Below are 18029 nucleotides of genomic sequence, written 5' to 3'. Positions count from 1 at the left end.
TGTGTATAAGAAACTTCGGGTTTCAAAGTAATTATGAACTTCAGGTTCATATATTCCTGCAAGCAAACACAAATATATATGCAAACAAATATGCAAAGAATATATGCAGAAATATTGTATAATGATAAGTGAATTAATTTATTTTTGGTCTTCGAGGCCAAATTAAAATGTGGGTGAAAATATAAAAACCCATATTATTTAGAAAAAATTAAATAATAAAATCTCAGGGCCTAAAAATATAGGCCAAGAACCCTCGGGTGGGATTACAGGCCCACGGGGTGAGAAGAGGGGAATGGGCTGCTGTGTGCAGCCCTAAATTTTATTTTATTTTTTTTTCGTTTTTTTTTTTTTTTTTTTTTTTTTTTTTTTTTTTTTTTTTTTTTTTTGTATTCAATTATATTATATGCATGTATAATTTTAATGAATCACATATTTACTTTGATGCATATGCAAATAATAGTTTCAATGCATGTACATATGTAAGATTCAATTCATGACAAATATCAAATTCACATAATTGTAGCAATTTTGATTATGAAGCATACACAATTTATGTAGAATCTAAAATACGTTAAACGTAAAGTTGGGTCATGCATCATGGTGAATGTTCATGCTATCAGGGCTTGCAAAATATCGAGTTAAAAGCCGTTGTTTGGAAAGAACCTGATTGCGTGATGATATGGATGAACTGGTTTGATGCAGAAAAATTATTTCTTCAATTTCGGCTTTCATCTTCAAGCTTGTATCACGTTCAACATAAGAAGAAAAATAAATTGAATCAATAACAATATATGAATTCAATAAAATCAAGATTTAATCAATTAAAAATAATTGAAACGTAATACTCCCCTGATTGTAGACGAATAAATTCTCTTTAAATTCTTCTAAGCACAGCGTGAAGAGCGTGCTGATAACGTGTTGTGGTCTATTTTATCTGACAGAGGGACTAGGGCCGGCGGCAGAGAGAGAGAGGAGAGAGATGTGTGTTTGTAGAATTGTAGGGGAATGTGTGTGTTGTTATCCCTCCTACATTGTGCCTTTATTTATAGTAGTAAAGGGAGAGAAGATATTCCTTCTCCTCCAAGTAATACAAGTTGTAATAGGAAAGGATAACTAGAATCAAATCTTATCTAGGATTTACACAATCATACTTAAACTAGGAATGTTTACAACATGTTGAATATTATATAATAATTTATGACATTTATAAGATTTATATCAACTATTTATAAACAGTTATGAACCCCCAAGAGCCGATCGATTTGGACCGGAGGTGGATTGTTGTCGGTCTTGTTGAACAACCGGTTAGGAGCCTTCTTCTTGATTAAGAATTTGGACACGTGAACGAGTACGATCATGACGGGTGCTAGAATCGACTTAGCGATCTTCAAACGGGAAAGCAATTGACGATGGACGAGTTTGAGAAATGTGTCCGCTACTTGCCGATGGTGAAAGAGGTTATGCGAAGATAGAGCATTTCCAGCAAAGGCAGTGGTGACAACAAGAAGGTTGGTGCAGGGGTGAATTCGTTTGTTTCGAAGAGCCTGAGGATGAGCAAGAGAAGAGGGGTTGCTCTGTTGAAGAATAGCATACGAGGCGTGGGGACTGCTGTGAGTGTGTTGATTGGGGAGAAAGAGAGGGAAAACACGGTGCCGCCGCTGACACCATTACCGGAGCAGAAACCCGCCAAGAACTTAAGTTCTTCTTCATCGGCTTCATCAGAATGGGTCAAAGTTAGGCAGACAGGGAAGCATTACAAGGAGTTATCGGCATTGCATTTGTGTCAAGAGATTCAAGCTCACGAGGGGGCAAGCAAAAAAAACCGATTTTTCAAAGCTGGGTTTTGCAGCTTTGTGTTTTTTTTTTTTTTTTCATTCAAAACTGTGGAACAAAACTGAAGTTGAATGTTTACCAAACAAAAAACTTTTTTTTATACCCACTTTTTTCAGAGGCACCTCAGTACCAAACCAAGACAAAGATCACAAGAGATCATGATCATGTGGTTGGGCCCCACTTTACTACAACAAGGCTCTGCTTATTCTTCTTCAAAATCTCTGTATGTTGTTTTTAACTTGGCAGTCAAGTCGGTCGGCGTGACATCATCTCTTACGTCCTCTAAATTCTCCACATTGAATGGAGACATACAATACAATACAGGGTTTCCCCTATACTTTACAAGAAAAAAAAAGGAGCAACTTGGCTTCCCCTGCCTATACTTTACAAGAAAAAAAAAAGGGAGCAACTTCGCCTATGTCGTGCAAACATTCAGATCCATGTTTCACATGACACATTTTGAAATTTATTTATGGTGCTGGTGAATTACATGATAGTGTTCAGAGAAAGGCTAAAATGCATCTGTAATTTTTTTTTTAAATTTAAAAGGTAGACTGTTGTGGGCAAATCACTCGCTGTTTGTTTTGAAAAAGAAAAAGAATAGAAAGTATTGAAGATTGATTTCTCCCTTTGGTGGTGGATGCATCCATTACTATAATGGTTTGAGTTTAAACTTCATTTTTGGTGCATCTTTGCTTTTGCCAAAAGAAGAAAAAGTTTGCACAAAAAAGTTGGATCATTAACTTCAATTTTGGTGCACTGACCGACTTTTCTCATCCTTGCAAAATCTTAAAGTTCTAAATATATACAATTACTCGTAAGCTACATGTATTCATTAAACTTAGACGCTTTTATGTTTGCAACGATTCAATTTTATATATTACGGTAGGTATTCATGATTTACAATTTACTTATGTGATAAGAAAGGGATTTTTGTATGAGATAGGTCTAATTATATACCTATTTTTACATCCACAATCCCGATTTTCTTCAGTTCATTCAATTCGATGACAAAAATTTGAAAGAAGTGTGAAAAATAAAAGTGAGTGTATGGATATTACTACCCTTTTGCATGCCACTAAGATATGTAAACAACTTATATTGTACGTCTGCACTACTATTATGATGTCCAATGCCAATTATAAATACAAATAATACAAATAAAAACAACTTACACATTACTATACTAAGTATATGAAACGTCACGATGACTGCATACATGAGTTTTTCGAATGTAATAGAGATATTTTCTTTAAACTTAAAAAAATATTATAATGGGTCCATCTATAAGAGAAAATTATAAAAGAAATGTAGCTATTATATAAATCAACCAATATGCTAGAATATGCTAGAGTGTGAGACCAAAAGTGTGACCCACTATAGGGTTCCACTAATCATGATTATCAATGTTATTCTTACCACATTTTGTACCATAATTGTATATCATCTTAGGTGGCATCTGATGTAAACAGTCACATCATCTAAATTAATTAGTATTTAATTTCGAACTGTTAATCAATAATTAATAAAAAGATTGTTAATTAAATGATAATTGTTATATACGAGAAATCTCATCTTCCTTCCCCTATCCATTATGCTTATTCTTCCTTCCCTTTTATTTTTCATGCCAGTTTTTTTATTGATTTATGTTGATTTCCATGATTATGATCAAGCTTTATAGAATTTACTCATATACCATAATCATTATTGATTTATATCTCCAGACTCATGCCTTGTAGCCCCAATCCTCTTTCCCCTTCTAGTATTTCTGTCTCCAATCTTCATTGGTATTCCATGGTTGTTCATCAGGTGATTTTTTTTTTTTTTGTTTAAATTTGTCTATCTAATTAAGGTTAATACCCAATTAAGTTACTAATGCCAGAGAGCGATCTTAAAGTCTGCAATTTTTCTTATTTTAAGTGTAGCATTACTCTTATCAAAATCACATTGGGATCCACCATTCCACGCGTCACATTCACACACAACAAATCAAAGAGTCAAACCAAATCCTTGTACATTTTCACAACCCAACAAAGTGTACCATGAGTCCACCACACCCAAAAGCACCCCAATCACCCAAAAAATATATTTGAGAAATAGATTAAAAAAGTGGATAAATAAGTATGTAATCAGATAACTTAGTTTACTATTCCCCGCAAACCTATACTTCCATATTCCCATATTTTATGCCATGTTTCAAATCATGATAAGGTTCGCCCTCACTTATTTATTCTCTTTTTTTCCTTCTTGATTATCTACAATAGATTTTTCAATGTGTTCGTAATATGAAATAAAATAACACATATTATTTATTAAATAATTAGAAGAATTCTTTTTCTCTAATGCATAATAGCACGTGATTTTCTGCTTCTTATTGCAAATGCACTGAAAAATATATCGTTATTCATTTACTCAAATAATAGCATATTTACTTTTATCATACGCGTTGTATGTGTATGTAACTAAATATTATAATTAAAACTCTCATTTGCGAGTTTATTGTAAATCATTTATATTGGTAAGTATTTTTTGATAAAAGTGTTTTTATTATGCACATGTTTTAAATTTATTATAAATCCAAATATTTTATAACCACTTCGACAACTTTGTGTAAAATGTTATCAGTATTGGAAAAGGATCATTGCCGGATCCTTTCTCAGAGGATCCGGAAGATTTCATAATCGTGTTTGTTCATCGTACATTATCAGTTTTTGTTAGGTATAATTTATATTTAATTTTAAATTTTAAATTTTAAATGATTTCTGATCGCACGATATACGATGAATGGACACGATAACAGAATCCCCTAGATCTCCAGGAACCCTTTTCCATCCGTATCACTCTAGTAGTGTCAGAAAATATATTTAACCATTTTATATCAAATAATTCTGTAAAATAAAAAACACCGTAAATATATAATTTTTGTTCTGAAGTTACGTGAGTTAAATTAAAATCATAAACTCTTTCAACAAAGTAGACTGACTAATTGATCAAGAAAATTTTATGTATATCCAAACACAAGATGAAACATTATGTAAACAACGTAGTTGGTATGACTCACTTATAGATATATTTTTCACTCTCACTTTATTTATATAATGATAATACGTAGTATACTTCTCCGATCATATTATTAATTTATGAGCTTTTGGTTTTTGGATAATGGAGATTAATTTATGAGTATATATACATAAGAAAATGGCGAAATCATCGCCACCCCATGTGCTGATCACCAGCTATTATATCCCATCTCAGTCCTTTCCCTTCTCCCTGTTTGCCTTCTATCCAAAATTCGCACTCTTTTCTTCTTCTATCCAAAATCTCCAACTTTGAACCCGGAACCAGCCCCCATCATGTCAATCGCTCTACAGAGAAACGGCGGTGGCGGCAATAATATGATCCGACGGCCGAGGTTCATCCACGGGGCGCCTTGCATCCCCATCCACGACTCGTCGGAAAATAAGGGGTTTGCTCAAGATCGTCGTCTTGACCAGGAGGACTCTTGCAGCAGCTCGTCGTCTTCAGTTGGAAGGAACAGCGACTCGTCCGATGGGTCGTCGGAGGGGGAGGAATCCGGTGAGGCTGAGGTGCAGAGCTCGCTTAAAGGACCGTTGGACACCATGGACCAGCTCGAGGAGGTTTTGCCTGTCAAGTATGTTACTTGGTACCTTTTACTTTAGTGGTTTTGAACTTTTGATTTGAATGATCTGGATTTTGATTTATTTGTGTTGTAGTTTTGGTGAATTAGAAATGTGGGTTTTGATTTAATTTGGATTTTGATTGGTTGGTGTTGTGGTTTTACTGAATTAGCAAGTTGGGTTTTTGATATAATCTGGATTTTGAGTGGTTGGTGTTGTGGTTTCATGGATTTAAAGTTTGATGCTTTGATTGTTTTTTGAGCATATTATTGCTTTTTGCTGCAAAAAAATTAGAGCTTGAAAGTTATTAGCCGGTGCGTTTGTTAGTTCATGATTCAGTAATTTGCAGAAACTACAAAAGATGCAAACTAAACAAGAAATAATGGAAATAAGCTATTAAGATTGAATGGCAATAAATTGAACACTACTGACGATGACGTGATTAGGATTCGTTAATCACAACTGGGTGGATTTCCAACTATTGTTCTAAGAAATTAAGATTAAAAGCTCACTCATTTCTCTGAAATTTGGATTTTTTTGTATGCTTGTATGGTTTCGTGAAACTAGAGGAAATGAAAGAATATTAAATGTTTGGGCTTTGTGGATGCTCTTGTTGTTTGAGTATTGAAAAGGGAAGTCAGTTGGCAATCTCTAATTCTCATTCGGATTTTTGTTTGTTCTTGTTTGTTGTCACTTCGTTGTTTTCTTCCTTTTGGTCTTTACAATCCTCCGGTGATGAAACATGTTTGAAATTTATTTTTCTACCTTATCTGGTCTTCTCAGCAACAAGCAGAGCATTTAGGAAAACTTTGAGGGTGTCATGGTGTGGTGGTGATGCAATCATAGTATAGTTCTTATACTCTTTTTGCAATGCAAGCTAATAAGCTTGTAGTTATCTATTTTATTTTCTTGAAGTTTATTGACACACAAGCCTGAATTAATGTTCAATCTTTGATGAAAGAGGAAAATTGAGTTATCGACTGTCTTATTAGGAAGTTGATAAGTTAATGGTTAAAAAATGTCCTAATGGTTGAAAGAATTAGGTTGAAACAAACAAGGGGGTCGGATTGATTGTTATAAAAATGTCTTAATGGTTAAAAGTATTGTTCAAAACGCCTCGAAAGGAAGGCACTTCACACTCCTTCCATGCCTTGTGCAAGTTTTTGTGACTTAGTTGTTTTGCGTTATGCAAGAATCAAATTTTGTTTGTGGCAATATTTACCCATTATGGTTGGATTAGATGAATCTTTAAGATCATTAAGTACAATCTACAAGCTCAAAAACCGTACTTATGTATATTATCTTATGTTTTTCATGCATTTGATTTGCGATATATTTATAATGTCTTCTCTCTCATTTCAGGAGAGGTATATCCAAGTTTTATAGCGGTAAATCAAAGTCCTTCACAAGCCTAGCAGATATCTCGTCTGTTTCTTCTGTCAAGGAACTTGCAAAGCCAAAAAGCCGTTATACCAAGAAGCGCAAGAATATATTAGCCCAGAATTATTTTCAGGATAAAAACTGCAATGACTTATCAAAGAGACCAGCTGCTAACTCTAGTCGAGCATCGTTTCTTATTGGGGAGACTTTGAGCCGCTCCCCTATCTATAGCAACGGGGAGGGATCCAACTCAATTTCACCATCACCTTCTTCCTGTCTTCCACCTCTGCCTCCACACGGTAGACGATCACCTGATAAAGAACCATCACCACCTCTTCCTCGACGGAGTTCTCCTTGGAGATCATTCTCTCTTTCTGATCTGCAGTGCATCGCTGCAGAAACACCTGACGTAACTGGCGTGGGAGTTTGAAGCGGGGAGGACAACAATCTACATTGACGTTTTAGCTTCCTGTTTCGTTTTCACGGTTCTGGAAGCATGTTGGTCGTGTTTTAAGTTTCAGTCTCCTGGGGTTTTCCAGTGTAGTTGTAGAATCTGCATGCCCATTTCTCTACGTATACGATTTAGTTGTTATGCGATGACTATAATGGGTCCTTTGTATCATACAAGCATCAATTTTATGTTTCTGTTTCCGAATTTGGAAATGTTTTCCATCTTTTATAGACAAGCAAATTTATTGACAAAGTTGATTTATCTTTTCCTTATATGCCGCAATCCAATTCAGTTGTTCAGTTCAATGCTTGTCCTGGGAAAGGCTTACGAATTGATACTTAGGTACCCGGAGACAGAGGAAGGTCGCTGTAAGTTAATGCTTGAACACTTGCAGCTTGAAATGCTCGAAGAACGACTTAGTTTTCAGAGATGTTATTGGTACTCAAAAAATAATTATCTTAGTTACGAAATGCTTGAGGAACGACATACAACTTGAAATGCTCGAAGAACGACATAGTTTTCAGAGATGTTACTAGTACTCGAAAATAATCATCCTAGTTACGAAATGCTTGAAGAACGACATGGTTCTATCAGTGGAAATATAGCCAAATAGTGCATTGAGTAAATTGTAGTAATGATACCTCAATTTTAATTAAATTGGAGCAATGATCCTTCAACTTATCAAAATGAGTAGCTATAGTATTTTTCATCAATTTCGTCAAAATTTTGTCAAAATAAATTATGTTCGAAGAACCATTTATATAATTAGGGTCCCCCATCTCATCAAAGTGTGTAATTATAGTCATTTTCGTCAACTACGTTAAAATTTTTGTCAAAACGAGTTATGTTGGAAGGACCATTGCTACAATTGGGTTAAAGTTAAGGGATCATTTCTCCAGTTGAATTAAAGTTGAGGGACCAATGGTAATGAATTTTTAGTTGATTGACCATAGCTGCACGTTTTGATGAGTTGAGGAATCAATGGTAATGAATTTTTAGTTGAGGGACTATAGCTGCACGTTTTGATGAGTTGAGGGACCAATGGTAATGAATTTTTAGTTGAGAGACCATTGCTCTAATTGAGTTAAAGTTAAGGGATCATATCTACAATTTACTCTAGTGCATTTTAATACTGGTAGATCAAAGGATGGGAAAATAAAGAGCAAAAGTTGATCGCAACTTCCGAGTTTTGTTGACATAAAATAAAGAAAAAAAATAAAAATTGGACAATATGTGCATCTTCTCATGGAAAAATGCACATATTTCACAATTTGCGAATATTGTATATTTATGGAATCATTCAAATTATATACATTAATGGTTCATTATGAATATGTTATTAGGTACTCATTGTCGATTTCTTTCATATACTTGAATGTATAAACGTTTTGATTCGAATGAATTTTTTTTTTTTTTTGTACAGATGATCTTTAAATGAATGTTAAGAAATTGAATTGTTCTAATTACAAGATTTATACGGTGAAAATACATTATTTGCAAAGAGTGTATAATGTATTTTGAATTGGGGATATTGTTCATTCTCCTATCGGAGATGCAAGTATTATCCATAACAATTTGTCAAGACAGCCATATAACGAAAATAGTACATCTTGTCAAGACTTAATTTCTCTTAGTGAGTTACAAGAGCTGTAATTATAAAGGCCTAATTGTGATATATACTGGAAAGTAATATTAAAGGAAAGTAATCTTGAACCTAGTTCAAAATAGGAAAGGAATCCTAATCTTTATCCTATTAGTAAACATAAACAACATCCCTAAACTGGGGAATCACTTGATTCTTGGAATATTAGGAGTCTGGCTTCTGATTTTGGGTGGAGTCAACTAATATTTTCATTACCAAAATTTGGTAATAGCATAAATCACTCAGGGAAGAATTTAATTCTTATTATTCTACCTCCATTCTGGTTTCGTAAACACGCTACGAGAAGACTACGGGCTGGTTTGGTATTACTGTGCTTTGAAAAAAAGCTGATGTGAGAATAAGCGGATGTGCTGTGAGAATAAGCGGCTGTGAAATAAATCAGCAGAGTGTTTGATAAACTTTTTTGTAAAAGTGCTTTTGGAAAAAAAAAAAAACAGTCTGATAGTGGGTCTTTTCATTAAAGGAGCACTGTAGCTCCGTGTGCTTTGAAAAAAAAGCCAGTTTTCCAAAGCTGCAAATAGCAGCTTCAGCTTTTTCCTTTGATTTCATCTTATTCTCACAGTAGCTTCCAAAATAAGCTTTTTTTTTTCAGTTTACCAAACACCTAAAACCCTCACAGCTTTTTTTTCATGAGTGCTTTTTTTTTTAAGCACCTCACTCCCAAACCACCACTACATCTCATCACGACTTAATTTCTCCTGCTAAGTTACAGAAAGTGCTATAAAAGCCTAATACAAATAGGAAAACAAATTCTGAATCCCAAAAAAATAGGAAAGAAATCATAATCCTCATCCTACTAGAAAACAATGCCCTAATATAAAGAAGAAATTTTTGATTGCCAAGAATACAACACGATGCATCAAGTATCATAATACAAGTGTTAACTTATAACATTCGGTGTACAATATCGTATTTTTAGCGCACTGATAAATTTCTCATATAAAACAAATCAAACTGCCAACTTGCTAAATTTTCCAGCACACTTAAGAAATTTTCTGGTGTCTATGAGAGTGATCAAACACTTTATGGTTGGTTGTTCTTTGTGGAATACTGGAGTTGGACTTCCTCGTATAGAAGGGACGTCGTGGAGGGGCATCTGCCAACACAAACCTTGAGGTACCTTCGAGGGGCAAAAAAACACTACAAATTTCTGCAATTTTCAACTAACATCCCTCAATTAATTCTTTTGCCGTTTCTTCTGCAGCAGAGGAAAACGCAGAAAATGCATGAAAGACACTGGTCGCCAAGTGTTGAGATTCATGCAGAGCCGTTTTACGGAAAACAGAGAAAAAGCTGCAGTAATCAAGGCAATCCGCCAAATTATTATATTAAATTTATTAATCGAATGAAAATTATAAAGGGTGTCTTTTGAAGAAATTTTTTTGTGACGGAAACACAAGTGGTACATCACGTGTTTTAATAGGAGTGGTGAGAAATTTTATTTTTTAAGTTATTAACTTTTTGGCACACACATCCCAACATTTATATAGTAACACATGATGTACCACTCCGTGTACCGGTCACATTGAAAAATCTCTTGTGTCTTTTGGTAGAATGATATATTTAATCAAGTGAAGAGTTGTAATTTTCACATGTTTTCTAAAGTAGTATCTCAAATTTTATAAATAGAGAAGCCCCCTAATCATTGTACGTATAATCAATATAATGCACTAAATATTAGAGTGTCTTATTGAGTTTATATCAAAGAGTTTTCAACACAATTATGGTTTGCTAGAGTTTTATGATTTGGTGTGCTAGTATTACACGGACATATTCGTTGTATTTTGGGAGACAAGCGCGCGATCAATTTCCAGGTGGGGCGTAAACTTGTCTTAAGGACAGATTTGCCTTGACCAATTTTCAGGTTTTCTAATCCATTATGTCATGTTCATTCAACATTGATTACTCATGTGTATGCATTACTTTGATATATAATTGCCTGAATCATCTCTTAATTTTCTATACGATTTAATCTAGCAATTACACCCCCACTTTTTCCAAGATAAGGCACCCACGATAAAAACCATACTTACTGATAAAACCACCCATCGACTGGCCAAACATCCGCAAAATTTCTAGATGAACAAATATATATACAAACAAAAAAAAAGATTGAAAACGTAAATACAATTTTCTCAGAAGGAGGGGTAAAGCAGAGAGATTTAATGACACCAGGCAACAATTCCATAAAACAAGTTGGAAGCAAACATACATTTTTTGTTTTTGCATTAATTATTTCTTGCTTAAAAGTAATCTCTAAAACAAACAATATCCTCTGAAAATTTGATAAGAACACCAACATTGTGACAGCACCTCAGCATCGGTTTCGAATTTCTGGACTGCCAGTCTCACTCCTCTTTAAATCTTCTGGGTGCCTTCAGCTGTGAGAGAAAACAAACGCAAAAAACCCATCCCAGCAGAAGAGCAAAACAGCTTCAGAAGGTTCGATTTTTATCATGAAAATCTCGTATTTTTCAAATTTTCCTTTCTGGGTTTTTTTTTTTCATCTGATTTTTCACTTTTATGTTTCATCTTTTTTAATTTCTATTTTCTGGGTATTTTGTCGTAACCTTTGTGTTTTTCCGACCAAAAAGGTGGCAGCTTTTGAAGTTTTGGGGCTGCGGAAAGATCGACATGGCTTCGAGTTATTCGCTTTTCACTGAGGAGAACTTCAAACAGTTTCACAACGTTGACAGAAGTCTGTACACGATTCTGGTGCTGAAGCTCTTCCGGGACCCACTGGAGTCCATGCAGGTTCTGGCCCTGTGGCTCTGGCTGGAGAGAGACGGGTTCAAGAATGTGGTGAAAAGGATGCTCTCTTTGCCCTACATTTTGATCAACGAGCTCGCTGATGAGGCCGTCACCTGTCTCGGCCTCATCAACGGGACCCATTTCTCTCTTTCCTCTGAGCAGACGGACATCCCACTCATGCAAAGCTTTCTAGAGAAAGAAATCTCAGTCCAGTTTTTCCATGAGAACCGGGATGCAGCGGCTCGCGGTGTCACCAAGGCCGTCAACGAGGTCTGCCTCCCGGCTTTCGACGACATCATGCAGAAGACAATTGAGCGGAATTTCGCTCAGAACTCTGTGGATCACTGCAACGTGGTGTTACCATCACAACGATCATCGTCTTCGTTACCATCCCAACAACCATCATCTTCGTCTTTATTCCCATTTTCTCTTTCAATTAATGAGCAGCCATATCTGCAGCAGCAGCAGCAACCTCTGCAGATGAGGAACGAGGCGGCGCCACCACACGACAGGACGATGTTTGTCACGTTCTCGAAAGGGTACCCGGTGCAGGAATTGGAAGTGAGGCAGTTTTTCACGATGACTTTCGGGGCTAGAATCGAGTCGCTGCAAATGCAGGAGGTGCAGCCACACGAGCAGTCACTGTTTGCGAAAATTGTCTTCCACTGTCCGACGACGATCGAGGCCATACTCAATGGGATGAGGAAGGCAAAGTTTACAATCAATGGAAAACACATTTGGGTGAGGAGATATGAGCCGAGAAGGACACGATCGTTGCTTCCACCAATGCTTTGGCAACCACCAATTGCTCCTTTTGGGGCATGAATTGGTGAAGGTGGTGGACTTTTGTAATTGTATGGTGAAAGTTTGATGAAATAAATGAAAGTTTGGAACTCTGTGTCAATCTTTATTGTCTTTTTTTTTCTTTTCAATTAATAGTAAGGAAAGTAATATTAACACACTCATATTAATATATTTATTGATTTTGATTGATTTATTAAATTCGATGATCATAAACGAAAATGAGTGTCTGAGAAGCTAAAAATTGTGTGAAAATCACTTCCTTAATAATAAAATATAAAAGTTAAATCAATATAAGGTGAATAAAAAATTATGACAGATGGAGTAAATGTCACATCCCGACCTGGGTCCACCACATCCCGAGCCCGCTCCACCACCGTAGCACGATATTATTCGCTTTGAGCTTACCATTCCCTCACGGTTTTGTTTTTGGTAACCCACGAGCAACTTCCCAGTGACTGCTTTGGGCTTACCATTCCCTCACGGTTTTGTTTTTGGGAACCCACGAGCAACTTCCTAGTAGGTCACCCATCATGGGAGTGTTCTGGCCTCCTTCTCGCTTAACTTCGGAGTTCCTATGGAACCCGAAGCCAGTGAGCTCCCAAAAGGCCTTGTGCTAGGTAGGGATGAGAATATACATTTAAGGATCACTCTCCTGTGCGATGTGGGATGTTACAATCCACCCCCCTTAGGGGCCCGACGTCCTCGTCAGCACACTTCCAGCCAGGGATTGGCTTTGATACCATTTGTCACATCCCGGCCCGGGTCCACCACATCCCGGGCTAGCTCCACCACTGTAGCACGGTATTGTCCGTTTTGGGCTTACCATTCCCTCACGGTTTTGTTTTTGGGAACTCACGAGCAACTTCCTAGTGGGTCACTCATCCTGGGAGTGCTCTGGCCTCCTTCTTGCTTAACTTCGGAGTTCCTACAGAACCCGAAGCCAGTGAGTTCCCAAAAGGCATCGTGATAGGTAGGGATGAGAATATACATTTAAAGATCACTCCTCTAGGCGATGTGAGATGTTACAGTGAAAATAATTGATAGGAATATAATATATGCATAAATATTACATAGGATATAATTTTGAAGAATATCTTAGTTTAACAAAGGATAGGAATATAATTGGGGGTTTAGCCACTTTGTTAACCGATAAAATTGATAGGAACATCATATATGCATCATTATTTTTAGACTCTGCAAATCAATCTTTAATTCGGACCATGCCAAGTATAAACGCGTTTAATTATTTGGACGATGTCAAGAACATAAAGTGCTACATTGTTGTGGTGCACGTATTAACCTAGGCGCGAAGTTGAGGTTTCTTTACGAAGGGGCCAATGATTAAGGATAACGTTAAGAACATAAAGTGTTACATTGTCGTATATGAAGAACGGCGGACTCAGAAGATTGTTTTGGAAGAGGCTTTCAACGTTTAAACATCATAATTATAGTGTAGATATCATAATCTCATTGATAGAAATGTAACCCAACTATTGTCAAAGGTTGAAGAAATTAATGTCTTCAAATTTACTTTATCACGAAAATGTGAGAAGTGATCAATGTACAAACCAAATAAAAGGAAAATATTTGGACAACTCGTTTGTGTAATAAGCAAAACCCTAAAAACTAACTTGGAAAAAAAGGACTATAAAAATACTTATTTTCTTTGAGGGAAAAATAACTATAAGCTATTGAGTGAGACCAATAGAAATTAAGTAAGATTTAAGAAAGTGAAACACAATCATGGTTGATGTAACCAAATTTAGTTTCTAATTAAGATTTAAGAAAACAAGGCTAACTTGTCACTCTTTTTAATGGTTGATTTAACTTTGTAGCTTGGAAGGTCATAGTCTAAGCAAAAATTTCAAATTTCAAATTGGAATGAGAGAAATGTTAAGGAGATTCTTAAAAGTGGGACTCTTCATGAACTATTCGTCACTTTACAAGTTAACGTTAATTTTTGTGCCAATATTACAAAACAGTGTACTAAAAACATGAGATGATAGAAAGTTCATAAAAAATTTCACTGTAAGAGAGTTACCTTAGTATTTCTCTTGGAATGAAACAATGTTAATCCTTTATCACTAGTAATGGCTTCATACTGATTTTGAAATTTTGGGCAGGATCTTAATGAAGAAGTAGCACACCCAAGCCACTACTTGGATCATGTGCCTTCATCATCATGCCATTAGATAAACGTGAAGTCCTCGAATTTTGTTGTAAATACGGAATTTATGATATCGAAATTTTGATGCATTTGAGTTTGACTTTTCTTGTAATTTTGATTAGAGAAATGCTATTGAGATTATCAAAATCGGTATTTTCTATAACCTCTCAATCACATCATATTTTTGGCATAATATTTTGTTTTGTTGGTAAATGAATTACTAAGAGTCCATGAAGAATTTCACTAACATTTCTCTTTTGATTAATATAAACTAGAATATCACTGTAGACTTTGATTCAACTAAATTGGTTAAAGCAGTGTTCTTTCTCCTCGATATCCAAGTTTGAATAACTCTCTTTATAATTTAGATGAATTTTGTGTAGAACATCGTTTGTGAAAAAAAAAAAAAAAAAAAAAGCTTTGAAGGTTTGGTGGGCCACTTTTAATCAAAATGAATCCCATCTTCATAATGACGATTTGTGGACAATGGCCCAATGGACCGTCCCCTCCTCCACTCTTATCCAAAGAAGGTTCCTAGTTTAATGGCGCATCTGCAATTTACGTCTGCATTTTCATCAACCTCCTCCCGGCTCTCCTCTCCCTCTCAACTCCTCTCACACTGAAGAAGCAGAGAGCGACTGCTCCAAAGCCTCGTCCGTACAGTTCACGGCTCCGAATTCATCAAAAAAATGGATTGGGGTTCGAGTGGGGAAGAACCAACTTCGTGCGAAGAACTTTACAGTGTAAATTTGATACCGTCGGAGTTATTTTTCAAGTTCCGGAAAGAAGTGCAGAATTTAAGGGTCGGCCTCAATCTGGAGGTACGAAATTCCAATTTCTTCAAGAGTTTTAACTGTTTTCTTACCTTCCCAGTTCAAAGGGTTTGAATTTTTTGATAATCCAATGCTTAATTCTCTGTTTTCTGTGTTAATATGAAGAATTACTTGGGTTACTCCATGCTAGTCACAAGTTAAAGTGTCCTGTTCGTAAAGATTGGTTTTTTGGATTGAATTTTTGTTTGGAATTGGAGAGATTCGTTATCTTTTGTGTTTGTAAACATTGAGGACCGTCTGATAACTATTTCGGTTTTAGTTTTTACTTTCGGTTCATTGGGTAGAGATAAAGGGAAAGTGGAGGGGGAAGAGAGGGACGAAAAGGGTGGAGAGGGGGCGGTGGGATGACGGAGAAATGGTTATCAAACGGTTCCTAAACAATCGATGAGAATACTGAATTTCTATGTGTTTATATTGAACAACTGAAAGTACTTGATAAATGTTCAAATTTTCATAAAGATTGGCTGCAGTTGTTTATGTATACTGTATACATTGTGGGACATAAGCTTCTATGAGTCTTAGGTTTGTTTATTAATCCGTATTGAGTGCTTCCGAATTTTGATTTGTTGAGATCATCGATTTGGTTCAGTTCTTTAATGCTCCAATCAATGAGTTTCAAGGAAAGATTGTATTGAAGCCGTTGGCTCCTGAACGGATGTGGAAGTTCATCTACGAGCCTATCCATCAGGATGTTCGTGTTCTTTCAAAAAAGATTCCTCTAACTGGATATCTAAATCTTCAGGTTTGATACTTTTCAATCTACATTTTTATTCAACTCCCCGCTCCACTTTCCTACACCATTAACGTATGCCAAACTTAATTTCGGATCCTTTGCACCATCTCAAGCACATTTGGATTAACGTATGCCAAACTTACTAGGAATTCATAATGTTTTAGCTTGAACAATCATATATTCTGCGTATGTGCCCCCCTGCCTGGACTGAGCTCATATTTCTTCAAGTATCGTAGAATTAACGTTACAAAATGTTGGAAAAAGCAGGTTGGCATAGGCCATAATTTTCAAATGAATGCAACCGGGTGGAAATGGAAACTTACTACTTGTTTTGGTGGAGATGGCATATCTCGGATCCGGAATAAGACATCGGTTGGCTTGGTCCCTGGTGTGGATTTGCGCTTTGGGTGGAGGGCGGATTATGTGCTTCCAGAAATCACCGGGCAAGTTCCTTAGTCTTTTATGCATTTATGGAAGTAGAGATAATTCAAAGTACTATCTCTTGTAGTGTGCTTTCAAGTTAGCTCCTTATCATTATTTATTTTTCATATCTGTTAAGGTTTTACCGTCTTTTATTGTTTAGTATTCGAATTATTTTTCTTCAAATTACATGCGGTTTTGTTCTTGTTTCTGTTTCAACTTCTAATTTGATTGTGAGTAGTTATGGCTCATGGTCGAAACCTTGAATTAATTAGGGCGTTGGGTACTGGTGAACCGTGGTTCAACATGAACTCGGGAAAGTTACAAGCATCACTAGATAGAGTTGAGGCCATCGTAAACTACACTGATATCTACAATACATACAAGTCCAAAGACAAGGTACGACTGTTGAATTTACACATGAAAACTCGCTTTTGACAGTGTACTCGATTACCTAGCTCTTACTGTTATACATTTTGTTCTTATTTTCTGCGTTGACACCCACGTACTCCACACATCCTAGGGTCGATTAGCATGCTAGTTATTTGCTATGTCTTTTCTACGGTGAAGATTGTTTCTTTTGTTCCTGATTCCCGTGTCTGCTGAATTCACAAACGTGCCTTTTCGTAGTTTAGATTTTTCAGAATCGCTAATGGTATTTGCACCTTGATGGGGACGGATTAGATTACTTTGTGATTAATCTGTTACGAAATACTCCAGAGACTGAGTTTACGTTGCATTGTTCTTCAGCAGGAACAGCAGCAGAGACCTGAAACGGATGTGATTTCTTATTCCAGTCCTTCGGATCCCTTAAAATGAAGTGAAGCGAGTTTTCGCGCAAACGGGTGTGTTAATGTTTCATCACACAATGGCCTTTCTGTGTGGTGGATCGATGGATAGGAGGACGCTGCAGATTTACACAAGTAATTGTACATGCTGTTATGTCCTTGAGCTGAGCATGCTTGCAAATCAGATCACGGTTTTGTCTACTTTTGTTGTTTAGCATCGTGTAAATGATGTTTAAATTTCTGCCTAATGCAATGTTCACCTCGTTCACCATCTTCTTGCTGGGTGCTGCTACCATCCTTTACATTGAAATGGAGGAGTATTAGAACAAAGTTTTTGTCCGTAGTTTATGTATTGGTGGACACTTCACGAGATATAGGAAAATCAATGAATATCGACCATATTTACAATTCATTACATAAATTTTGTTGGAACATATTGAAGATGTTGAACTTTTGAAAATTTTCTTTAATTTCGACTAAATCTGGATGAGTTGATATATCTAACCATTGCAAGTTTTCATAATTTCTTGAAAAACAATCATTGTCGGTATCGATATACATCCATTGA

The 18029-nt window shown here is 36.0% G+C and overlaps 3 protein-coding genes across 4 annotated transcripts; all 3 read left to right on the top strand.

Annotated features, from left to right (window-relative positions):
• Window positions 1-4981: 4981 nt before the first annotated feature.
• LOC103445342 (protein OXIDATIVE STRESS 3 LIKE 1-like) lies at window positions 4982-7506 on the top strand. The gene is made up of 2 exons (XM_008384340.4): window positions 4982-5485; window positions 6834-7506. Exons 1-2 carry the CDS (start codon window positions 5187-5189, stop codon window positions 7279-7281), a joined length of 747 nt encoding a protein of 248 aa, XP_008382562.2. The 5' UTR covers window positions 4982-5186; the 3' UTR covers window positions 7282-7506.
• Window positions 7507-11588: 4082 nt separating this feature from the next.
• Window positions 11589-12541, top strand: LOC103445523 (uncharacterized). Its single transcript, XM_008384545.3, has one exon. The coding sequence runs from the start codon at window positions 11600-11602 to the stop codon at window positions 12539-12541; it is 942 nt and encodes a 313-aa protein (XP_008382767.2). The 5' UTR covers window positions 11589-11599.
• Window positions 12542-15179: 2638 nt separating this feature from the next.
• Window positions 15180-17960, top strand: LOC103427980 (uncharacterized). Of its 2 annotated transcripts, none has more exons than XM_070807189.1 (5): window positions 15180-15508; window positions 16110-16262; window positions 16521-16696; window positions 16949-17072; window positions 17427-17960. In XM_070807189.1, exons 1-5 carry the CDS (start codon window positions 15377-15379, stop codon window positions 17490-17492), a joined length of 651 nt encoding a protein of 216 aa, XP_070663290.1. In that variant the 5' UTR covers window positions 15180-15376; the 3' UTR covers window positions 17493-17960. The 2 variants fall into 2 exon arrangements, with proteins under 2 accessions (XP_070663290.1, XP_008364285.2); XM_008366063.4 differs by having other exon boundaries at window positions 17424-17960.
• The last annotated feature ends 69 nt before the right edge of the window (window positions 17961-18029 follow it).

The sequence above is a fragment of the Malus domestica genome, chromosome 02, assembly GCF_042453785.1.
Source record: "Malus domestica chromosome 02, GDT2T_hap1".
Lineage (NCBI taxonomy): Eukaryota > Viridiplantae > Streptophyta > Magnoliopsida > Rosales > Rosaceae > Malus > Malus domestica.
Note: the sequence above shows the minus strand (reverse complement) of the source record. Positions and strands in the feature narration are given on the sequence as shown.

Bases quoted from the DNA above. Each gene is read 5' to 3' on its own strand.
- LOC103445342 (XM_008384340.4), top strand. From the start codon at position 5,187: ATGTCAATCGCTCTACAGAGAAACGGCGGTGGCGGCAATAATATGATC. The intron at 5,486-6,833 runs GTATGTTACTTG...CTCTCATTTCAG, and splicing joins GAGGAGGTTTTGCCTGTCAA to GAGAGGTATATCCAAGTTTT.
- LOC103445523 (XM_008384545.3), top strand. From the start codon at position 11,600: ATGGCTTCGAGTTATTCGCTTTTCACTGAGGAGAACTTCAAACAGTTT.
- LOC103427980 (XM_008366063.4), top strand. From the start codon at position 15,377: ATGGATTGGGGTTCGAGTGGGGAAGAACCAACTTCGTGCGAAGAACTT. The intron at 16,263-16,520 runs GTTTGATACTTT...TGGAAAAAGCAG, and splicing joins CTGGATATCTAAATCTTCAG to GTTGGCATAGGCCATAATTT. The intron at 17,073-17,423 runs GTACGACTGTTG...ATTGTTCTTCAG, and splicing joins CATACAAGTCCAAAGACAAG to CAGGAACAGCAGCAGAGACC.